This window comes from Macaca fascicularis, chromosome 9 (assembly GCF_037993035.2).
Source record: "Macaca fascicularis isolate 582-1 chromosome 9, T2T-MFA8v1.1".
In the NCBI taxonomy this organism is placed as follows: domain Eukaryota; kingdom Metazoa; phylum Chordata; class Mammalia; order Primates; family Cercopithecidae; genus Macaca; species Macaca fascicularis.
In genome coordinates, this window is record NC_088383.1 from 56563287 (window position 1) to 56588319 (window position 25033).

At 44.0% G+C, this 25033-nt stretch overlaps 2 protein-coding genes across 3 annotated transcripts in view; both read right to left on the minus strand.

Moving 5' to 3' along the window:
* Positions 1–902: 902 nt before the first annotated feature.
* Positions 903–5310, minus strand: LOC123575563 (uncharacterized). The gene is made up of 3 exons (XM_045399938.2): positions 5207–5310; positions 3023–3085; positions 903–1144 (listed from the first exon to the last, which is right to left on the minus strand). The coding sequence occupies exons 1-3, from the start codon at positions 5277–5279 to the stop codon at positions 1011–1013; spliced, it is 270 nt and encodes an 89-aa protein (XP_045255873.2). The 5' UTR covers positions 5280–5310; the 3' UTR covers positions 903–1010.
* Positions 5311–10379: 5069 nt separating this feature from the next.
* Positions 10380–25033, minus strand: part of LOC102116722 (arf-GAP with GTPase, ANK repeat and PH domain-containing protein 5-like) — a 30125-nt gene continuing 15471 nt past the window's right edge. Inside the window, exons 6-10 of one of the 2 annotated variants that reach the window (XM_065520681.2) lie at positions 23989–24023; positions 16585–16685; positions 13928–13963; positions 10858–10909; positions 10380–10615 (exon numbers count right to left, since the gene is read on the minus strand). In XM_065520681.2, the coding sequence (XP_065376753.1) occupies positions 10487–10615; positions 10858–10909; positions 13928–13963; positions 16585–16685; positions 23989–24023 (353 nt within the window). In that variant the 3' untranslated portion in view covers positions 10380–10486. Of the gene's footprint in view, positions 10616–10857; positions 10910–13927; positions 13964–16584; positions 16686–23988; positions 24024–25033 lie in introns of those variants that run through there. The other variant, XM_074001578.1, reaches the window with a different exon arrangement.

Genomic DNA, 25033 nt, shown 5'->3' on the forward strand with positions numbered 1-25033 from the left:
GCCTGCCTTGCTAAATTCTTGATCAAGCTGGTCTGTTATCTGCCCTGAGTCCTGTAAGAACATCTCAAGAAAAATCCCCCAAAACATGCAAGACAGATGAGGGTCCTTCCTTAGCGTGTTCCTGAAGCACTGAGGTGCCTGAAAGTTTGTATAGTTTCTGGGGAAACAGTTTTTTAGGAAATGTAGCACAGACACTAACTATTCTTCCAGAAAAGCCCCTTCCTGACATGAAAGGTCTTAGCGTGAGAGAGAAGCATCTGATTCATCATGGGAGCCTATCCAACCAGCAGCAGGGGCCCCAGTGCCAGTGTCTGCCTCAGCAGAGGAGACAGGGAGGACATGCAAAGTGTTTCTGTTGAAAAATATTTCACCTAGGGTGACTATATTTAGCAGGAATGTATTGTATGTTTCAATGTAGCTAGAAGGCTAGGCACAGTATCCCATGCCTATAACTCCAGCATTTTAGGAGGTCCAGGCAGGCAGATCACTTGAGGTGAGGAGTTCAAGACCAGCCTGGCTAACATGGTGAAATCCCATCTCTACTAAAAATACAGAAAAAAAAAATTAGCTGGGCATGGTGGCCTGTGCTTGTAGTCCAAGCTACTCGGGAGACTGCGGCTGGAGAATTGCTTGAACCTGGGAGGCAGAGGTTGCAGTGAGCCAAGATCACACCATTGCCCTCCAGCCTGGGTGACAGAGCAAGACTCTGTCTCAAAACAAAAAACAAACAAAAAAAAGTAGCTAACAGAGGGGCTTGAAATGTACCCAACACATAGAAATACCAAATATTCAAGGTGATGGACACCCCAAACACTGATTGATCACCACACATTCTGTGCATGTAATAAATACTCAAATGTACTCCATAAATACGTAAAATATTTTATATCAACAAGAAAATACTTTGCCTAGTGTTTCCATCCAAATGGGAATAAATCCAGGGCTTGATGTACTCATTTCATGGCTTTTTATTGAGACTCGGGAAGGGTGGGCCGTGGTAGCAGGTGCACTCACTGTCCAAGTTTGCCCAGACTCTCTGCTGCATGGGTGATGGCATTTGTGACTGTGTTGGTCACTGTCTCAGTGACTTCCTTCACCTTTTTGTCTGCTGACTCTTGGGCTTTCTTTACAGCTTCGGCAATGGCTGTTGGAAAGAAAGAGGAAGAATGTCCTAGTGATCCACCCGCTGAACTTGTGTCCCCTTGAGTGACCTGTGGGATGTGGCCATCTTAATGGATTAGTCCCTGGAGTGGCCCAATGGGACCAAGGGCAGCAGGACTCCTGGCAGAATGAATTTGAGTTTGGTTTTAATTTCCCCAACAACTTGTATTTCTTCAACTGTGAGTGAGACTGAGCATCTCATGGGTACATTGCCTGCTTGTCCTTTTTTCTGGAAAATGCCTGCTCATGTCTTTTGACCATTTTTATATTGGGTTGTTATATTGGATTATCATTTTTATTACAAATATTTTTAATGAGTTTTTCTTTTGCCTTGGTTTATAATTTTTTTTTTTTTTTTTTTTTTTTTTTTTTTTTTTTTTTTTTTGGCTATAGAAAATTTCGAAGTTTTGGGTTGCCAAATTTACTTAATATTTCCTTTATGGCCGCTGGTTTTTTTTGTCATGGTTCTAAAGATTCTCCCCTCTCCAAGATTAGGCCAAAGTCTCTTATGTTATTACAATGTCTAAATGTTTATGATGTCTTCCCCCTCAAAACTCCTGTGTTGAAATCCTCAGCCTTAATGTAATGATATTAAGAGGTGCGGCCTTTGGGAGGTTGAAATTAGTACCCACATAAAAAAGACCACAGAGAGCTAGCTCCTTCCACCTTGTGAGGACACAGCAAGGCCCATCCACGAACCAGGAAGACGCCCTCACCAGATGCCAAATCTGCCATTGCCTTGACCTTGCACTTCCCATCCTCCAGGAGTGTGAGAAATAAATTTCTGTTGTTTCTAAGTCACCCAGTTTATGGTTTGTTTTTGTGATAGTCTTGCTCTGTCACCCAGGCTGGAGCACAGTGGTACAATCTCAGCTCACTGCAACCTCTGCCTCCCTGGTTCAAGGGCGTCTCCTGCCTCAGACTCCTGAGTAGCTGGGATTACAGGCATGTGCCACCACACACAGCTAATTTTTGTATTTTTAGTAGTGATGGGGTTTCACCATATTGGTCAGGCTGGTCTCGAACTCCTGACCTCAGGTGGCCCACCTGCCTTGGCCTTCCGAAGAGCTAGGATTACAGGTGTGAGCCACTGCACCTGTCCTATGGTATTTTATAATAGCAGCCTGAGCTAAGATGGTTATCTCCTAGTAAGTTAATAAATTCATATATGTAAATTTAAGTCCTTCATCTACCTGGAATCTATTTTGTTGAAACGGAATGAAATATACACATGCTTTGTGCATAGTTTTACTCATAGCTCACACACATCAATTTAACATTTAACATAGAATTTTACAAGGTTTTTTTTTGTTTGTTTGTTTGTTTTTTTTTTTTTGAGATGGAGTCTCACTGTCGCCCAGGCTGGAGTGCAGTGGCTCCATCTCGGCTCACTGCAAGCTCCGCCTTCTGGGCTCATGCCATTCTCCTACCTCAGCCTCCCAAGTAGCTGGGACTACAGGTGCCCGCCACCACGCCCAGCTAATTTTTTGTATTTTTAGTAAAGACAGGGTTTCACCACGGACCTCGTGATCCGCCCACCTCGGCCTCCCAAAGTGCTGGGATTACAGGCGTGAGCTGCTGAGCCCGGCCGTGTTAAATGTTTTGTCCCAGTGTGCTGTCACATAGTCTTTTGTGACTTTGTCTTCTTATCATTCCACAGAGAGAACCATCTAGACAGTGCCCTAACGCAGTACGCTCTGTGGCCTCCGATGAGCATAGATAACCGCCCCAGCCAAGAGGCTCTGAAAGGCTGTGACATCAGGGGCAGAGTTTGACCTGGTTAGTCAAAGAACAGGTTGGCCCAGCACCTGGCTTCCCTTCCTCCCTCCCTGCTTCCCTGCCCGACCTCAGCCGACTGTACCTTTCTCTCCAGTCTCCTTGGCATGTCCCACGACCTCCTTCACCACTTCCTCCACGGCATGAACTGAACAGAGGAGACAAGTCCAGGGTGAGGACTCAGAGCAGGCCCGCTGCCCTCCCAGTCCAGGGAGAGGGCTCAAAGAAGTTCCACTGCTCCCCGAGTCCAGGGTGGGGGCTCAGAGCAGGCCCATGCCCCCCGAGTCCAGGGTGAGGGCTCAGAGCAGGCCCATGCCCCCCGAGTCCAGGGTGGGGGCTCAGAGCAGGCCCATGCCCCCCGAGTCCAGGGTGAGGGCTCAGAGCAGGCCCATGCCCCCCGAGTCCAGGGTGAGGGCTCAGAGCAGGCCCATGCCCCCCGAGTCCAGGGTTAGGGCTTAGAGCAGGCCCACTTATCCTCACAATGGACCTATACGTCCCTGGACATCCAAGGTGGGGCTCTGGGATGCCACCCCCAGCCAGGACAGACTGACTCATGAGAAGGAACTTCCCCCACAGCTGGCTTCATTCGGAGATGCCAGGGCCCTGGCTGCCTGAAGATGAGCTCAGTGAGTCCCGTGAGGGCACAGGTTCCCCAAGCCCCTTGGCCTTGCCCGGCCTGGAATGGCAATGAGCAGACCATCTTGCCAGCTGAGACATGAAGCCCAGGCTGGGCCTGTGTGCCAGGTCACACCCCTTTCAGGATGTGCTGGTGCCTGCCCCAGGTCGGTTTCCAACGCCTCATCCAGTAAAACCACATCTCTCAAAGCAATTCCTCCAACAAGAGGGAATTCTCTGCCTACTTCAGGGTTTTTAAAGTGTGGATGGTAGCCTGCTAGAACTGAAAGATTTCGGAGTCAGAAGCAATGGTTCTTACTCTAACTCTACCTTCCACCTTTGGGTTCCCTCATCTTTAGAATGGGAATTTGTTGGGATGATGAGACCAACACCAGGTCGTGGGGGCGACAAAGTCCCACGGAGACAAAGAAATGAGAAAAAGTTTGAGAGAGAAAATAGGACCAAGAGATCATCGTGAGTGTGGAGGTTGCAAAGGCCCCGAGCTTTGGGAGCCCATGCTATTTATTGGCGATCTAGCAAGGAAACAGGTGGTGAGGATGTGAGGGTTGAAAGGAAAAGATGTATCAAGTGGATGAGAAACGTATGGCTACTTGAGATAATGGGAGTGCTGGAAGCCAGGAGCCAGCAAGTCTAGCAGACATGCAAGCACCGCCTCAGTTTCTCTCCCAACACTCAGCTTTTCTCCCAACAGGAATCACAGAAACTCAGAGGCTAGTGAAAGGTTAAAGCAGGTGGTCCACACTAGCTGCAGAGTCAAAAACAAAATACGCATCTACTGCCATTTAGAAAGAGGACACAAACTCAGGCAAGACGGTTTTTCACACAATGACCCACGGGTGGGGTCTGGCTGGATCTCCCCACACACAGCTGCTGACTTCTGCCTACAAAATACACTTCGGGACCGGGCGCAGTGGCTCACGCCTGTAATTCCAGCACTTTGGGAGGCCAAGAGGAACGGATCACTTGAGGTCAGGTGTTTGAGACCAGCCTGGCCAACAGGGAGAAACCCCGTCTCTGCTAAAAATACAAAAATTAGCCGGGCATGGAGGTGGGTGCCTGTAATCCCAGTCACTCAGGAGGCTGAGGCAGGAGAATCACTGGAACCCAGGAGGCAGAGTTTACAGTGAACCGAGATCCCACCACTACACTCCAGCCTGGCGGACAAAGCAAGACTCCATCTCAAATACAAATACAAATAAAAATAAACATGCTGTAGGGAACTTGGATGACATTGAAAATGTCCTTTTTGACTTTGAACAGATCAGACTTGGTGACTTGTTAAGAAATCTCTGAAGCTTTAAAGCTATGGTAAGAATAAAAATCCATCTTCCTTTTCCTGCATAGGTTATTCAGAATAGGCTGTTTTGACAAGAAAGGTTCCCCAGATTTCCAGAGGGAAGGGTCCAAGCTGCCAGTGTTCACCCAGCATCCAGACTCATGCCCTGCCCCCAGGAGACCTCCCCAGCTCTGCACCCCTCAACTCTGTGCTGTCCTGGTGGGGCTGGAGACCAGGGTTCCTGAGGGGCCAAGGCCTCCCCCCAGGTCCTCACCTGCCCACTAAGATCCGCCTCCAACAGACCCAGTCTGCCCCAGATCCCCCCAGCCCAGGTAGAAAGGAGCCCCAGGTCCTCACTGGCTCCCTCGGTGGCCTTCTCGGTGCGGTGGGCCATGCCCTCAGCAGCCAGCTTCCCCAGGCCTCCCAGCATCGTGTGGCAGCAGACAGTGGCCAACTAGGATGCTGAGGACTGGCCCAACGTGCTTTTATAGCTGCCTCTGGTGCCTCTCTACGCTCTGGGGCAACAAGCCCTTGCCCCAGCCCAGTAGGAGGCTGGACAGGTGAGTCAGAGAGGGCGGCAGCAGGAAGGGGCTGGGCGGAACCACCCCGGCACTGGGTTGGCAGCATCCCCTGACAGCATGAGACTTCTGTAACCCTGTCCTAGGGACCCCGTGACGGATAGGGGCAGGGAACAGGGCTGAGGCTGGACAGGAGAGATCTGGACATGCCCCTTCCTTGAGGCAGGGGGCGTGAGTGCCAGCTCCCCGAGACCAAAGCTTCCCAAGCCTGTGGGCACGGATATGTACCTGGAGACAAGGCCTAGGATTCTAAGCCTGCTGCTCCATGTCTCCAGTATGGCCCAGTGGGGGGTTTGGGGGTTCTATGGTCCTGGAGACCTGGGCAGTGCTTTGAGTCGTGAACACAAGTGGAGTGAGGGTGACTGCCCTCCCCATTCCTGGAGACCCTGGCTCTGCAGAGCAGTTTGCAGCCTCCATGGGATAGGTGGGGCGTTCAGGGTGGTGCCTTGCCCAAGGCAGAGGGGGGACAGCACTGAGGAGAAGCGTAGTCACCTGGTGCCGCTCAGCTGATGCTCACTCACCCTAGAGGCTCTGTGACGTCAGCGGTGCCCTCCTATCCCCTGGCAGTCCTGGAGGAGTAGACAGAAGCCTCCACCACCACTCAGGGAGATGCTTCTGGCTCTAGTTAGAATCCCCAAGAAAGCAGCTTCCCTGGCTCCTGGCACATCGCATGAGGAGTGGCAGGGCTGCTCCCTAGTCACTCATGATGGACAGAGATGCCTCAAGCCACCTGCCACATGCTGCTTCCCTTAGTCACCAGCCCAACCTGAGCCTCCGTTTCCTCATCTGTAAAATGGGGATAGCGTGCCTTCCTGGCTGTGTCACTACTCATCCCTGAGACAAAGCATGCCAGCTCCTGGTAAACACCTGTTCCCTCCACTCGTCACTGAGGTGCTGGGAGGTGCCCTTGGGCAGTGAGCTCTGACCAACCAGTGAGGTGGGCCAAGGAGTGACTGGGACATGAGGCTGCCTGGAGCCAGAGGGCTGGGGATGTGACTTCTGCTGGCCGGGAGCCAAGGAGAGGTGTTCCCATGCTCCTACTTCTGGGGTGCAGGCCTGGGGCAGGGGTCTGAGGCTCTCTCCCCAGTGCAGGCTCCCGGAGCTGCTCTCCTGGGTGTGGCGGAGCTTGATTAGTTTACTGGACTGTGGGCCCTCCCAGCCTGGTACTCGGGAGCTGAGACCCTCTTGCATGCCTGCATGGTGTTTGGGGGCTCCAGGGCTATGGCCAGTCCCCCTAGGGTGGGCAGTGGGTATCGTGGGGCAGCAGGACCTCTGGGTCTCAAGGCCACGGCCCCACACATGCCATTGTTGTCTCCTTTGGCCAGGGGTGAATCGGGGCTTAAACAATTTAGAGGGGCCCTCTTTATGAAAGGGAATACAATCATATGATTCCTGCACATTTTTCATTTATATATGTACGAACTTCTGGACCCAGACGGGGCTGTGAAAGTGGGGGGCCTGGAGCTCGGGCGGGTCCAGATGACCCTGTCCTCCTTTGTAACAGCCAGAGTCCAGGATGTTTTGCCCAGGGCATTGGGCTGGCACTGCAGAGGGTTGGGGGCAGGGGGACCCCTGGGACATGGCTGGTGGGAATTGTGCTAGGAAACCTCAGGGATGCTCCCTGGACCTGTCAAAGCCCCTTCCCTGCTCCTTCTGAGGTTGTGTGTCCCCCACCCCCACATGGGTCCTTTCTATGCCTGTTCCCCTGACAAGTGTCATCTGCCTGCTCTAGAATGGTTTCCACACCCCACAGACCCCTCCTCGTGAGCTCCCACCCTAGGGTACTCTGCACCAGTCCCCTCTCTCAGGAGCTCACCAGCCCCAGACAGCCTGTGGTCAGAGCTCAGCCACACAGCAGACCCTGGCCCACTGCCCGGCCCAGAGCCAGGCCCACCACAGCCTCTGGGGACAACTGCCCTTCCCCCCACCCCTCCACATGGTCCCTGCCCATGAGACCCTGCCCTGCTAATTCAATGCACTGCCTTGGTGTGAGCACTGCGATTCTAATGACAACACCCCATGGCCCTAGACCTCCTGGGCAAGGCTGGGTCCAGACACAGATCCCGAATGCCCGCGGGGGAGAAGACAAGAGGCCTGGGGAGGCCCAGGACCAGACATGGGCCCCAGGCCCTGGTGCCCTCCCATTGGCCTTCCAGCTGCTGCTGCTGTGACCAGATCCCCGTCCACCCAGCCCAGCCCATGGACCCCAGCAGGCCCTCTGTGCCCCACCTCTGGGGCAGACCCCTAAGAGTGGGACCCCTTTGTAGCCAAAGAACCTGAGATAGCCCCAAATCCTCCTAACCATGATGGATCCTGGTCTGAGGGGCTGGGCTCAGGTGACTCCTGCAGGGAACTTCACCTGCCTGGATGAGGTCAAGGGTGAATTAGGTGGGGCCTGCCCCCCCCACCCCATCATGGAAGAGGTTCAGCCCACAATGGCCCAAGGGGGCCACCCTTGGGCCCAGGGACCCCAGTCACCATATCCTGAGTCAGAAGGTCAAGTCCAGCCTCAGGCAGGGAGAATCTGGTTTTGACAGGAGCAGATACATTCTCAAGGTGGAATTTGCCCAACAAACTAGCTTGGCAAGGGACTAGCTGGCTGAATCACTGAGTCAAGGAGAGCCAGTGTTTCAAATAGCAATTTGCCAACTTAGCAATGACCAATTCTGAAAAACAATTTGTTTATCTGAAGTACTTAAATACTTAGGCTGTCTCATGTCTGAAGCCTGATGATGCCTTGTGTGATTTAAAGGACAGATGTCACGAATGCCGAGAGTTTTGTGGCAGTCCATCCTGCCGGTGTCTTCTCCCACTTTTGTTCTGTGGATTTGAGCTCACAGCTTGTGCTGTGCCCACCGCCTGCCCCCGCTAACGAGACTCCCGGAAACTTGGCTGGCCAGTCACCAGAGGAAGAGGGGCCCGGCAGCGCGCCAGCATCCACCCACCTGTGGTATCAGCCAGGCTCCTGGGGGAAGCCAGAGGACGTATTCGAATGGGTACTTGAGGAAAGGGCTGTTCACAGAAGTGTGGACAGAGTTAAGGGAACCAGTGAGAGATGAGGAATGCCCTGGAGCAGCAAGAGGGCGAGCTGTTCTCTCCCTGGGTCTAGAGGGACAGGAAAGGTGTCCGCAGACCCCAAAGACAGCTGTGGGTGTAGAGGAGGATCATCAGGAGCTGCAGTCATCAGTAGAAAGATGTGGCCACTGCCAAACCAGCAAGGAAGAATCTGAGCAAATAACTACCTCTCCTCTCTCTCTCCCACCTCCTGTGACATCCCCCACTGTCTGAATTCCACTAGGGCCAGAGAGCGAGGCATGCTGGTGATGCAGCCCAAGAGGGAGCGGGCAGAGAGGAGCCAGTGGGTATGGAGGCGAAACAGAGAAACAGAGAATTCCAGCTCACTCTGCGGGATGTCTGGGTCTGATAGAAACATGGCAGCAGCTTTATTATTATTATTATTATTATTATTATTACTACTACTACTACTACTACTACTATTATTTTGAGATGGAGTTTCACTCTTGTTGCCCAGGGTGAAGTGCAGTAGCACGATCTCGGCTCACTGTAACTTCTACCTCCCAGGTTCAAGAGATCCTCCTGCCTCAGCCTCCTGAGTAGCTGGGATTACAGGCACACACCACCATGCCTTGCTAATTTTTGTATTTTTGGTAGAGATCGGGTTTCACCATGTTGGCCAGCCTGGTATCGAACTCCTGACCTCAGGTGCTCCACCTGCCTCGGCCTCCCAAAGGGCTGGGATTACAGGTGTGAGCCACTGTGCTAGGCCTGTAGCAGCTTAATTTTACAGTGTCCCTTTTCTCCTTCTGGAAACTATATGGAGCAACAACAAGACTGAGGAGGAGGAGGAGGAGGAGGAAGAAAAAGCCCCTCATCAACACACACATCAAACTCAACTTCAGAGAAATTAGGAAGCTGGGAAGCCACGTAAACCCAAAAGCAGGTGACACCAGCAGAACCAACACAGGAAGCCAGGGAAGTGCAGAAGAACAGGGCATGGGGGGCGACCTCGGGGGGATCTTCATTGTTGCCAGCAACACACACTCCCAGGAGGAGAGGACCCTCAGAGTGAGAACGGAGAGCTGCGGAAGTGAAGAATGAAGGAGCAGGTGCTGCCCGGGGAAGTCCAGGGGTGCGGAATCTGAGAGCATCCCTTCCCAAGAGAGGCGGGAACACTTGGGAAGGCAGGGCTGAGTTCCTGGAGGCTGTATCTGTGAAAGGAGGCTGGCAGTAGAAACTGCCTGAAGCCGAGTGGGTTCTGAGAGGCAGAGGGGCAGCGCTACAGAGGTGAGGCTGATGCTTCTGTGCAGGAAGGGCAGGCTCCTGAGGAAGAGAGCCCTGAATGCTCTCCACTAGATTCCCAGGGAGCCCCACTCCCTCCACAGGGACCTCGCACTGACATCTGGGAAATGCCATTCATATTGGAACCTCCGACACACTGCCGTGAATGTGAGGGTTTCGTGACTGATGGGGTAGGTTTCTCTCCCAACTCAGTAGTATAATTTCCATTTATTCCTCCCCCAGCCTCCCTGAACGTTCACCTCTTAGATAGCCACAGTACGGTGATCAGAACCAGGAAATCCACATTCTCATATTTAACCAGATTAAAATTATTTCACAAAATAAACAATTTTATTAATTTAATACATTTAAATAATGTTTAAATATATTTAAATTATTTAATTTAAATTGAACATATTAGCTAAACTAAAGTCCTTATTGGAGTTTCACCACTTTTTCCACTAATGTCCTTTTTCTGTTCCCAAATGCCATCCAGGATCACGGGGCATTTAGTTATTTCTTAGTCTCTTGACATTTTGTAGGACTGCAGTGACAGTTCCTCAGTCTTTCCTTACCTTTCCTAACCGTGACACTTTGAACCAGTACTGATCAGTATTTGTCAAATGTTCCTCGATTTGGGTTTTTCTGATGTATTTCCATGATTGGACTGAAGTTATGCACTTTTGGCCATTACAGTACAAAAATGATGTGGAATCCTTCCCCGTGCATTCCATCAGAGTTATGGCACTGATAGTTCTTCTTACTGATGATGTTGAACTTGTTCACTTGGTTCAGGTTTCTGCTTGAACAGGGACCTGGGAGGCAGAGCCTGCAGGGAGCCGAGATCACATGACTGCACTCCAGCCTGGGCTACAGAGAGAGACTCCACCTCAAAAAAAAAAAAAAAAAGATACACTTTCTGTTATTTGGGTAGTATATTTACTCATACTAGCTCACTAACTAAACAGAGCTGCAGATCAGTTCTTATTACAGCACATTCTTTTTACAACACTTAAGATGACTAAATGTAACATGAAACGGGGAAGATTTTTAAAAAGATGCCTTTGACTTCAGCATGAAACAGATACAAGTGTATGATGAAAATACAACCACAATAAAAGCGCCACTTACCGTAAATGAGTATAACTTCTCATCAGATATGCTCAAAGATCCATCTGCATCTCTATAAAATAAGAGTGTGCATTACTTCAAAAACTGTTAATATATTAGTATCACATATGTTTAGTAAAATACTGCCTCCTGTGTGCTTTGGTGTTTACCGAAGCAGTTTTTATGAATTCTCCTGGATCCTGACTTGCAGAGGGTTTTCTGACTTCTTCTTTCTCAGAACTTCATGTCCTGTACTGTGAAGTCTTTTTTACAATAACCAGTCAGAAATGCCCGTAAGTACTGACTCTCCCTAACAGGCAATGGCAACAAACCAAATATATTTTCACTCTTCTAACCACACACTGAAACACAAGAATGTTTTACAAAGCAGTAGTGATGAACTTTAATAAATGTAAACGTGATTCAGATTTTCTAGCTTCCTTTCTCTTTAGTTCTCTGTAGTATACTCTCGTGACATATTTATGTATTTTCTGTTGTTTGAATTAAAAACTCATCTGCCTTTTTAAGAGGCCAGTCTTTGATGAACTTTAAACTTTGTAAAGCTAATGCATTGTGCCTACATGATAAACCAGTGGTTCCCCAGATGTGCTCTGTGGACCTCTCAGGATCCCCAAGACCCTTTCCAGAAGGCCTAAGAGGCCAACTGTTCTTTTTTTTTTTTTTTTTTCGAGACCGAGTTTCACTCTTGTTGCCCAGGCTGGAGTACAATGGCACGATCTCGGTTCACGGCAATCTTTGCCTCCCAGGTTCAAGTGATTCTCCTACCTCAACCTCCCAAGTAGCTGGGATTACAGGCGCCCACCACCACGCCCAGCTAATTTTTGTATTTTTAGTAGAGATGTGGTTTCACTATGTTGGCCAGGCTGGTATTGAACTCCTGACCTCAGGTGATCTGCTCGCCTTGGACTCCCAAAGTGCTGGGATTACAGGCCTGAGCCACTGTGCCTGGCCAACACTGTTCTGAATCATACTAATTAAACCTGAGAAAGCTGATTTAAAAATTTAAAAATTTGTAAAAGTAATACAAAGTCATTGCCTGCTTTTTCGTTGACATTTGCCATGACTGTATAAAAGTAAAAGTGGGTAAAACTGCTGGTTTCTCAGCATAAATCAAGGCAGTGGTACCAATTACATTAGTCACTCTATTCTTTACTATCCCCTATAGTTAAAAAAGGTAGCCTGAATTACTTAAGAATGTCTTTGATGAAGCAGTAGAAATTAATGTTATTAAATCTTGACATGTCTCTTTACGATTCTGGTAAGTGGAAAGTTAACAAGAAGCGCTTCTGCTGACTGCAGTACAGTCATTGTTGTTTTTTTTTTTTTTTTTTTTAAAAAAAAAAGAATTCGTGATTTAATTGTGAACTGAACAACCAATTTTTTCACAGAACATTGTTTTTATTTAAAAGTACAACTGGGCCGGCGCTGTGGCTCATGCCTGTAAAATCCCAGCACTTTGGGAGGCCAAAGCAGGCAGATGGCTTGAGCTCCTTCAGCAGTTCGAGACCAGCCTAGGCAACATAACAAAAACCTGCCTCTACCAACAACACAAGAAAATTAGCCTGGCGTGGTGCCACACATCTGTGGTCCCAGCTACACAGGAGCCTGAGGTGAGAGGATTGCTTGAGCTGAGATCATGCCAAAGCACTCCAGCCAAGTGACAGAGTGAGACTCAGTCTAAAAAAAGAAGTAAAACTATCATTCTCAAAAATAAATGAAGTGAGAGTTTGTTCCTTCAAGGAAATTGAGTATTTGTTCCCAATGATGAAATTTAAGCTTTCCTGAGAACTCTGAAAAACTTGTTCCTTCTACTGTAGCCTTGACAGCTTTTCAATACTTAAAGGCGTTTTAAAGTAAGATTGGTGATTAAACTAAAAGTGATTTTTGACATAATAAAACATAAACCAATATATTCCAAGTAACTAATGCATAATATTGTAAATGCAAGTATGGGGGAAAGATCCATTTACTGTGCAAGAAAGATCAATGAGTACTGATGGAATAAATTTATTAATATGGAAAATGCCACTGTAACTAATTTAAGAAACTAGCACTTGTGAAGTTTTGATTTAGTATTAAAGAATACCCACAACTGTCTGAAAACTTTAAAATACACCTTTTACCAGCTACCTATTTGCATGAGGTTGGGTCATCTTATTGCTTCTTTTTTTCTTTTCTTGAGATGGAGTCTCCCTCTGTCACTCAGGCTGGGGTGCAAAGGCGAGATCTCGGCTCACTGCAACGTCTGCCTCCCAGGTTCAAGTGATTCTCCGGTCTCAGCCTCCCAAGTAGTAGCTAGACTACAGGCATGCACCACCATGTCCAGCCATTTTTTGTACTTTCAGCAGAGGTGGGTTTCACCATGTTAGTCAGGATGGTCTTGATCTCCTGACCTTGTGGTCTACCCACCTTGGCCTCCCAAAGTGCTGGGATTACAGGCGTGAGCCACCGTGCTCAGCCTCTTATTACTTTTTTATAGCAAATTGTAAAGAAACATCTAGAGAATCCAGTTGTCTCCTATTAAGCTCAACATGAGAGACTTTAAATAATACAAATACATGACACACTTTTTACTCAACTTTTTATTGTAGAAAAGTTATTTTTTCAACGAAAAATTTCTGTTAATAATATTGTTCTCAAGGAATATTTTCTGTTGTTACAACCTGGGCCATGGGTTACTACTGACATCTAGTTGGTAGAGGCCATGAATGTTACTAAACTCTCTGCAATGCACAGGACAGTCCTCACAACAAAGCGTTATCTAGCTCATAATATCAACAGTGGTAAGGCTGTGAAATCTAAACTAAAAATAGATTTTGAAAAAAAATCTCAATGTTATATTTCTACCACAGTAAATATCAGTATAATCAATATAAACACACACTCTTTGAGATTCTCAATCATTTAAGAATTAAGAGTCTTAAGGAACAAAGAAAACACAAATAATTTGCTTCGATATTTTAGCAGGCACAATACAGCTTATGATGTCTAGAGCTGTGACCTAACACTGAGCTTGGTATCTTGCAAAGCAATTAGCTAGAATAACAAGACAGATTTCAAAAAAGCTCACCTTTGCGTGATATCATGATGTATCTCCAAGGTCACTCTGTGGAAAGAAAAACAATTCATAACAATAGATGTTACCATTTGTTAGGCCTGAAGACACTTTTTAAAAGCAGGGCAGAGGAAACTCTCCTAGCGGCCCTGAAATTCAAATCTTCTAGTTCAGAACAGCACCATAAGGGCACTTTGTTTCATTTCTTGGTTTTTCACAAAAATACGAGAACTAAAATGTGAGGCAATATGCTGTTAAGAAGACGTGTTTCTGTTGATGATTATAATATATAAATAATAACAGATTTCCCTGTTATATGCTCTTCTACCCACAAAACCTTTCGTCCCATCCGATTTATTTTATGTGTTTATTTTTTGACCCAGAATCTCGCTCTGTTGCTCAGACTGGAGTGCAGTGGTGGGATCTTGGCTCACCACAACCTCCATCTCCCAGGTTCAAGCGATTCTCATGCCTCAACCTCCCAAGTAGCTGGGGGTCACTGCAACCTCTGTCTCCCAGGTTCAAGCGATTCACCAGTCTCAGCCTCAGCACAGTTTTGTGCTACTATGCCCAGGTAATTTTGTGTGTGTGTGTTGTTTTTGGGATAGAGATTCACTCTTGTTGCCCAGGCTTGAGTGCAATGGTGCGATCTTGGCTCACCACAACTTCTGCCTCCCGGGTTCAAGCCATTCCCCTGCCTCAACATCCTGAGTAGCTGGGATTACAGGCATGCACCACCACGCCCAGCTAATTTTGTAGAGTGAGGCTGAAAACAACTGAGGGAAGGCAAATCTCAATTTTAGTAATAGGTCTACACAATATTAGCACTTTTTAAAAAGCCTGAAACATTAGCATGTAAGATGGATATGTCTATAGTGCTTCAAGTAGTTTTCATCTCTGAAATAATTTTAAAATCACAGAATTTAAAGTTACATGCTGGAAAGGACCAATGACCTTACATGATATTTAATTCAACACTCATTTTACAGATCAGGGAAACAAACCTTAAAACTGACTTGCCCAAGGTCCCACCAAATAGGAGCAGTTTCTCATCCTAAACTCAAATGAAGCCGTGGTTCTCAAACTTTGCTGCATATTAAAATCACCTGAGAAGCTTTAATAACTGCCTCATCTTCAACATGAGACATTTCAATGTAATTAGTGTTGGGTATGACTCTGGGCATCAAGGTTGTTGGTAAAAGTTTCCCAGGTGATTTCAATGTGTAGCAAAGTTTGGAATGATAGCGCTGGGGTGAAAATCAGAATCTTCTGGGATGCCTTTCTCCACATAAAGATGCCTCACATCCATCCCTATTTTCCTAAAAGGCTTCTCAGTGCCTAGAGATAGAGGGAAGGTGAAGATGGGAAGATACATGTGTTTGCAGACCTGTATTTTGAAAAAAAACCTTGCATAAGTGATCTCAGTGAGTTCCACCTATCCCACTGACAACACTGCACTACTGACTCGTGATAAACATTTTTCAAAACCTTTTCTTGAAGCCAATTTGCCCTATTAATTTGCTCAATAAACCTTTATTTCACCAATAGTTAATATACCAAATGATTATTTCTCAAACTTGCTGATGGCAAATTAAAACTTACTTTACTTTCAAAAGTAGACTTCTAAAAAGTAGAATGAGGAAAAAAACATGAAATATGTTTGAGCAAGATTAATCTTCAAAGCTATTTTTGAATTGTATGCTAACACATCAAAATCTTTTGAACTCAAAGAAGCCAGGGACTCTAGGTAAAGCAGTTTTGGTGTATGTGTGCTCAAAGATTTCAGAGACTTGGCTGACTACAGACATTTAGTGATTACTCAACAGGTCCCAAAGCTCAGGACTTGAGACAGAGTTTGAGTCCAGTTTTTGCTGAAACACAATTTCATCACAACTATTGTTAAAAGGGAGGGAGGAAAGTGACATTATTATGAGTATAAACTTGCCACTTTTATTGAAGTAAAATTGAATTAGCTAAAAAGGCTAGTGCATTTGAAACGAAATTGTTTATAAGCTAGTTATGTTTACAGAATGAATAGTAAAATTAAAGATAAAAATATTAATATTCTAAATTACTACTTTCCAAACTGTGTTCTCAAAATCAACACTCATGACCCAGGAGATGATAATAATGTACACTGGACAGCCCCTGTGGAGCTGGTGCTGGTGTTGGTTGTTGTTCCTTTTAAAATAAACTTCAACTCAGGGTGCTCTCAAAGCGCATCTTTGTAGCCCATGAGGTGCTCATGCACAATGGGAGAAATTCAAATGCAGATACACTGTGGTGCCAGAAGAGGAAAAGCTGTTCCTTCTTCTGAGTCGAATGTTGAAAGTAGTACACACTGATTTAGGCCTATAATGCACTGAACAACTAAGTTTTCATGAAAAACATTCAATAAAGGGAACGTATCCTTCTCACTGAGTTCAACAGTGTCTCAAGGCATAAAGGCATTAAAAAAAAATATGCTTTTTCTGGGATTGTTTCTTTGCTGATTTTTCCTTCCACCAAGACATCTAAGATTAAAAGAGAAATTGATACTTAATATTTAGAATCTGGATATCAATATATAGTTGACTCCAATTTCTTAAACTGATTGCTGAAGAGGAAAAACAAATGACTGAAATAATTTTAGAATAAAGGAATCCATCCCTTGGCAGTATAGTTGTACTCACGATATTATTGTCATTGTAAGATAAGGCTGGCTGGCTGTGCTGTCTTCAAGGAGTATTGTCGAACATGAGCTGTATTGTTGACTGAAACGCACAGTAGATACCTGAAGGGGAAGGGAAGTGTAAGCTAAACTTATCAAAGTGTATTTTTTCTTGGTTAAAATGTGAAATGACAAAGCACTAAGATATTTCTTACACTCCATGAACTGCCTGAGTGCGGTATCATGTGCACTCTACAGAAAATCCATTGGAGGCTCTTAACTTCCAGAGACGATGTTTAAGATATGGGTTATAAAATGCTGCCCTTAATATGGTACCTGTCATCAAACCTAACAAAGATTTTATGAATTCCCTTTAAAAATCATGAGAAAAGTTTAAAATAAGATTTCACTGGTTTTTTTCTACAGCAATATAAAGCAGCCAAGAATTTCTATTTCTATGATTTATTTATTACAATAAAATGTAATGCATTAAATAATACTGGTACAAGAGCATTTTATTGCAGTGAATACAAGACTAATGCATTTACTAAATTACTCATCCTAAATGTATTATTTCAGGTGATATTGTGACAAAACAAGTGTTTCAGATTCAGAGGCTCTGTGTGCCAGGGCTGCTAGGCCACCAACAAGTGAGGAAGTCACAGGTTTCTCTAGTCCTATTTTCTTATGTTGAGGATAAAAAAAGTATCACTTAAATATTCTCTCACACCCTGAAAACAGATGACAACTTAAAAAATCTAACTTTCACTTCATGTTTAAATAAGACTGCCATGACATGACTCAAATGAGACTCAGAGAATACTTTCCATTCATTTCAAAACTTGATCCATTTCATTCGATAAATCATCTGACCTGCACCTAGCCATTTTCCTGCTCTACCCCTGCTCTCTGCCTAGAATACTGCTTTTCTCTTTCCTTGCTTCAGCAAGCTTGACTCCATCTACCCTCTTGGATCTCTTTGTTGGCAGCCACGCCAAAAAAATTTTTTTGTACACTAATTAGTAGCATTCACCACTGCTTACAAGATATGAATTCTTGCAGAGTATTCCCCTCATGAGAAAGTATGCCTCTCCATAAGAGTAACGGAGGGCCCTTACTCTTCCTACCTCCAGCTGCTGAGCATAGAATTTTGAGTAAATCCAAAACTTTGACAAGTGTTTGACAACTCAGTTATAATTTGGAAGATAAGTCTTACTACATTTAATTATAGCAAAAACATTACTAACGGTTTACTGTTTATAGGTATTATTTAAGGTAGTCACAAAATATAAACAATCTAACATCAGTCAGCATAAATCAGAGCTTGAAATGTTATGATCTTTAACAAGAAATGGAAGGGGTTACTTAGTAGTTTTAAGGTTTAATAACAAAAACTAGAAAATAATTGTACCTAGTAATTTAGTAGCCTTACCATCAAAGGTCCAGTACCCATTGGACGCCGATGCGCACCGACTTCTTCCGCTGTACCTGCTGCTTCTCATTTTAACCCATTAAAAATACTAAAGTTGTTTTCCTTGTAGAGGTCTTTACCTCCTTGGTTAGGTCTATTCCTAAGTATTTTATTTTATTTTATTTTATTTTATTTTATTTTATTTTTGCAGCTATCATAAAAGGGGTTGAGTTCTTGGTTTGATTCTAAGGTTGGTTGCTGTTGGGGTATAACACAGCTACTGATTTGTGTACATTAATTTTGTCTCCTGAATCTTTCCTGAATTCATTTATCAGTTTAGGATTTCCTAGGTATATGATCATATCATCAGCAAACAGCAACAGTTTGACTTCCTCTTTACTGATCTGGATGCCTTTTATTGCTTTCTCTTGTGTGATTGCTCTGGCTAGGCCTTCCAGTATTATGTTGAATAGAAGTGGTGAGAGTGGGCATCCTTGTCTTGTTCCGGTTCTCGGGGAATGCTTTCAACTTTTCCCCATTCAGTATTATGTTGGCTGTGGGTTTGTCATAGATGGCTTTTATTACATTGAGGTATGATCCTTGTATGCCAATTTTGCTGAGGGTTTTAATCATAAAAGGATGCTGCATTCGGTCAAATGCTTTTTCTGTGTCTATTGAGATGATCATGTGATTTTTTGTTTTTAATTCTGTTTATGTGGTATATCATATTTATTGACTTGTATATGTTAATCCATCCCTGCATCCCTGGTATGAAACCCATTTGATCATGGTGGATTATCTTTTTTTTTTTTGAGATGGAGTCTTGCTCTGTCACCCAGGCTGGAATGCAGTGGGGTGATCTTGGTTCACTGCAACCTCTGTCTCCCAGGTTCAAGTGATTCTCCTGCCTCAGCCTCCTGAGTAGCTGGGATTACAGGCACGCACCATCACACCAGGCTAATTTTTGTATTTTTAGTAGAGACAGGGTTTCACCATGTTGGCCAGGCTGGTCTCAAACTCCTGACCTCATGATCCACCCACTTTGGCCTCCCAAAGTGCTGGGATTACAGGTGTGAGCCACCGTGCCCGGCTGGATTATCTTTTTGATACGCCATTGGGAACTATAGAACATTGCTGAATGAAATCATGGACACAAACAAATGGAAAGACATCCCATGCTCATGAATGGGTAGAATGAATATTGTGAAAATGACCATACTGCCAAAAGCAATCTAAAAATTCAACCTAATTCCCATAAAAATACCACCATCCTTCTTCACAGAACTAGAAAAAAACCACCCTAAAATTCATATGGGACCAAACAAGAACCCACATAGCCAAAACAAAACTAAGCAAAAACCACAAATCTGGAGGCATCACATTACTTATTTCAAACTATACTAGAAAGTGAGCGGAACAGAAGCGAGCCAGTTTGTCTTGCAGAACTAATGGCAGGTTGTGAACTTACAGGGAAATGGCACTTTGGAAAGTAGGGTAAAATGTAAAACAGTAGGCCATAGTCACCAAAATAGCATGGTACAAAAATAGGCACATACACCAATGGAACATAATAGAGAACCCAGAAATAAACTCAAATACCTATAGCCAACTGATTTTCAACAAAGCCAACTAAAACATAAAGTGAAGAAAGTAAACCCTATTCAACAAATGGTGCTGGGATAATTGGCAAGCCACATGCAGGAGAATGAAACTGGATCCTCAACTCTCACCTTACACAAAAATCAACTCAAGATGGATCAAGGACATAAATCTATGACCTGAAACCATACAAATTCTAGAAGATAACACTGGAAAAACCCATCTAGACACTGGCTTAGGCAAATATTTCATGACCGAGAACACAAAAGCAAATACAACAAAAACAAACAGGTGAGACTTAACTGAAGAGCTTCTGCACAGGAAAAGGAACAATCAGCAGAGTAAGGAGACACCCCACAGAGTGGGAGCGAATCTTCACAGGCTATACATCGGACAAAGGGCTATGATCGAGAATCTACGAGGAACTCAAACAAATTACAGCTACAAAAATATGGAACCAGCCCAAATGCCCATCAGTCAATGAGTAAAGAAAATGTGATATACATACACACACCTATATATATATATAAGGAATACTACTCAGCCATAATAAGGAATAAATTAATGGCATTCCCAGTAACCTGGATGGAAGTAAAGACTATTATTCTAAGTGAAGTAACTCAGGCATGGAAAACCAAACATCATACGTTCTCATCCATATGTGGGAGCTAAGCTATGAAGATGCAAAGTCATAAGAATGATACAATGGATTTTGGGGACTCGGAGGAAAGGCTGGGAGGAGGGTGAGGGATAAAAGACTACAAACTGGGTTCAGTGGATACTGCTCAGGTGATGGGTGCACCAAAATCTCACAAATCATTACTAAAGAACTCAGTCATATAACCAAATATCACCTGTTCCCCCAAAAACCTATAGAAATAATAAATAAATAAAGTACAGCATTTTTCTCAGCAAACATAAATAAAATAAAACAAAGACTAAAGTTCACATTTTTTGCTCTCCTTTTGGGCAGGACAAATTTTAGATATGTTTTGAAAGAATTAATAACTTTTTTCCTTTTTCTGAGACAGGGTTTCCCTTTGTTGCCCAGGCTGGAGTGCAGTGGTACAATTACAGTTAACTGCAGCCTCAAACTCCTGAGCTCAAGCGATCCTCTGCCTCAGCCTCCTGAGTAGGTAAAATGAAAGGTACATGCCACCAGGCCTGGCTAATTTGTTATTTTACCTTTTTGTAGACATGAGGTCTTGCTATGTTGACCAGGCTAAAAATGAACAAATCTTAATTAACTTAAATATTTCTAACACTTTGGGCGTTCATGAAAACAGCTCCATCTCTGTTGTGAAGTAAAGGGAAGTATATGGCGGTGGATAAAGTTTGAAAGAAAATATTAAACAAGGCCTTAGGATAAAAGTGTAATATGCTTATTATAGATATATTAGTTTTAAAACTTCTCTGGGTTAATATCATTAATTATACTCAAATTAGACTTTGATTTAAACATAGGTCCTAAATTTGGATTAAATATAACAGACTGACCACGAATTTATTTCCTCTCCCTCCAGAAGTCTCATTAGTCATAAAATAAAGGTTACACACATGACCAGGAGAGAAGGTTGACAGAGATAATTTTTAATAAATGCTGTGATATAAAAAGTAGATAAAGGAGTGGTAAATAACACGGAAGCACAACTTTGGTCCCTACAGAAAGTGACTGGAACAGAAGCAAGCCAGTTTGTCTTGCAGAACTAAAGGCAGGTTGTGAACTTAACAGGCAAATGGCACTTTGGAAAGTTGGGTAAAATATAAAACAAAAGCCAGCAAGGTCAGTTGAAAATCTCTAACCAGAGTCCCAAGTCCACCTGTCCTTCCATCTGACATGAAACTTAGATGTGTGTTCTCTGGATATATCAAACTTGAGAATTTCTGGCTCAGAGATACCATGACTTAAACCTGAGATATAAAGAAAACTATATACCAAAAATGGATTTCCACCTTCCTTCGCTAACTCTGCTTTTGGAAAGCAAGTGGCCACGCTTTTACTTTCCACGCAGAAAATTGGGAGATCCTTCTCAGAAGAAACTGAAATGTCTCAAATAAAGATCCCCAGATAATACACTGAGGTCCCCCAAATGAAAAGCTAGTTTGGCTTCCAACACCTCACACTGAGTGCTACCAGTTAACAGAAGTCCTACTTCCAAATAAAGCAGGCCAGGGACCACCACATATTGGAGGGAAGCCTCCAACAACAGAAATCAGAGCAACAGAAAAAAGGAATTCATGGGAGCAGTTAAAACCAGGAGCAAAACTTAACAAAAAAAATCTTAAAACACTCTCAAAAATATAAAATTCAATAGAAATAGTAGAGGATAAAGTCACAGAATATCCCAGAACTAGAATAAAAAGACAAACTGAAAAAAACAGAAGGGGAAAAATTAAAAACCAATGCAGGTGTACTGGTCTAAGCAGCCTAGCGTCTGAATAACAAGACTATCAGTAAAAGCAGCAGAGAAAATAAAAAAGTTTTCAAGGTTTAGTAGCCTAAATAAAATGAAAAGGTCCCCAACATGCTGTTATTATAAAATTTCAGAACCTCAGAGAGAGAGAAGATCCTAAAAAGCTTCCACAGATACCTAAAACCTGGTTGTAAATAGTGTATCACACACTGGCAACAGATTCAAGAACAACACTGTAATGACAGCACAACTGCAAAATGTCTTCAGAACCATAAAATCTAGATTCAACCTAGAGGTGTCCTCTCTATCAAAGAGGAGGGATTTTAAGACTGGCCAGCTCTCTAAACATCTCCACCCAGGAAAATGTGTTCAAGCACAACTAGAGAGGATAACAGGACAGAAGGAAACACAGAATCAGGGACTCAGGCGATCCCACACAAGACAGCAGTTATGTGAGATCCCAAAAGACTTTAAGGAGATAGCGCAGAAAAGCAGACATCGAGCCTATCTAGGGAAAGCCACTCCATATTGAACTAGGATGACAAAAGGCCAAAGAAAGTTGCCCACGACACACACACAAAAGGAACAGATGTGTTTTCGCAGACGGAAAGTATCTTTGAAAGGCATGTGATAAATGCTACAACACTTGGGGGAAAATAGCTGTTAGAAAATAAGCAAACGAATATAGTCAGAAAATTAGCTTCAAGCTAAAAATCAATGGATGTGAAAGCAAACAGACCACCCAGAGGCTACTTACTATATTTGGATGGATAAACTAACATCGGCTAGGAAAAAAGAGAAGATCCAGGAGAATTGCAGAAGTGCTCAGATTTCAGAACTGTTTCAGAGACAAGATGAAGGACATGCAATGCAGAGGCACAGTGAAAACACCATATGACTTAGCAGAGAATAATATTTGCAGAGTCATAATCATGTAAATATTACTGATTTAATGAAAAAGTGTGCTACAATTGGAAGAAACAGAGGGAGGAACATAAGACCATGGTGTAGCGAGGAAGGTATGCTTTCACCTGCTGTGATAGAAAGTCAGTAGACTGTGCTGGCAATTAACTTAGCTCTTCTATTTTTGTTATTTCATTAAAAATAAGATTAAATATTTAAGGCAAAACTTTTTTTATTTTTATTTTTATTTTTTTTTTGAAATAGAGTTTCACTTTCTCACCCAGGCTGGAATGCAATGGCATGATCTCAGCTCACTGCAACCTCTGCTTCCCAGGTTCAAGTAATTCTCCTGCCTCAGCCTCCTGAGTAGCTGAGATTCCAGGCATGCACCACTGTGCCTGGCTAATTTTGTATTTTTAGTAGAGACAGAATTTCACCATGTTGGTCAGGGTTGTCTCGAACTCCTGACCTCAGATGATCCGCCCGCCTTGGCCTCCTAAAGTGCTGGGATTACAGGTGTGAGCCACTACGCCCAGCCTTAAAGCAGATCTTTTTACCACAACCAGACTATTGAAATTTAACTTAAATATCAGAAATCCTTAAAAGGACACCCTAAGCTAAAGACTTTTCTGGATACATTTAATACTTAGGAAAATAGAAGAGATTTAGAAAATCCAGGCCGGGCGCGGTGGCTCAATCCTGTAATCCCAGCACTTTAGGAGGCCGAGACGGGCGGATCACGAAGTCAGGAGATCGAGACCATCCTGGCTAACACGGTGAAACCCCGTCTCTACTAAAAAATACAAAAAATTAGCCAGGCGCGGTGGTGGGCGCCTGTAATCCCAGCTACTCGGGAGGCTGAGGCAGGAGAATGGCATAAACCCAGGAGGCGGAGCTTGCAGTGAGCTGAGATCCGGCCACCACACTCCAGCCTGGGCGACAGAACAAGACTCCATCTCAAAAAAAAAAAAAAAAAGAAAATCCACAAAAAGGGGTCCATACTATCGCCACTGGGTCCATATTGTAATTTAAAGAAATCAAGAGAGAGATACTTTTATGTCAAACTATTCATTTCTTAACTATTTGACTGTTTACTTACGTGGTTTGTATAGTTGCTTCTTCTTATTTCTACAACTAAGAATAAAAAAAACCAAACTGGTCACTTCTGATACAAATACCATAAAATAAAAGTAGTTACTAACATCTTACTGATTACTCCTATGTAAAATGAGGCAAAATTCCATTTAAAAAATTATTTTCAATAATTTATAATTTAAATTATCTGGCATGATTAATTTCATAACGTTTCTATTATGTACAAATGAAAGTTTCTATTTCATAAAGTTTATATTACATAAAAATGAAAGAATCCTCATGTATAAAAGAAAAGGGCAAAAAAATTAGGCCAGATGAAAATCTTAGCTAATAAAAAGGTTTAACTGTTGCATATATGAGCCATGATCCATTAGTATTCTCTCACTCGGTATTTACACATAGCTTACTTTAATTATCAGAAGCTAAGCGCTAACAGCTCTAAGAACTACTTCCTGACCAGGCACCTATCTCTAGATGCAACAGAATCCCCGTAAGCATCCTGAACCACACTTAGTGGTTACCTACTAATATGTCACTAAAAACAAAACAAAACAAAAAGGGGTCTTTGCACAACTGGAAAGTAACCTGTCTTAAATTTTTTTTTTTTTTTTTTTGAGACGGAGTCTCACTGTCACCTAGGCTGGAGTGCAGTGGTGGGATCTCAGCTCACTGCAACCTCTGCTTCCCAGGCTCAAGCAATTCTCCAGCCTTAGCCTCCCCACTAGCTGGGACTACAGGCACACGCGACCACGCCTAGCTAATTTTTGTTTTTTTATTTTTAGTAGAGATGAGGTTACACCGCATTAGCCAAGATGGTCTTGATCGCCTAACCTCGTGATCCACCCACCTCGGCCTCCCACCACCTCGGTCTCCCAAAGACCTGGGATTACAGGCGTAAGCCACAGAGCCTGGCCTAAATTTTAATTTTAAAATGAGTATACAAACCTAATTGGACATGGTGTCTGCAGCACAAAAAATCATTTTTTTTTTTTTCTAAAATAAGGCCATAATAATAAAAGCCCCAAGAGGGACTTGGGCCATGCTTTGTT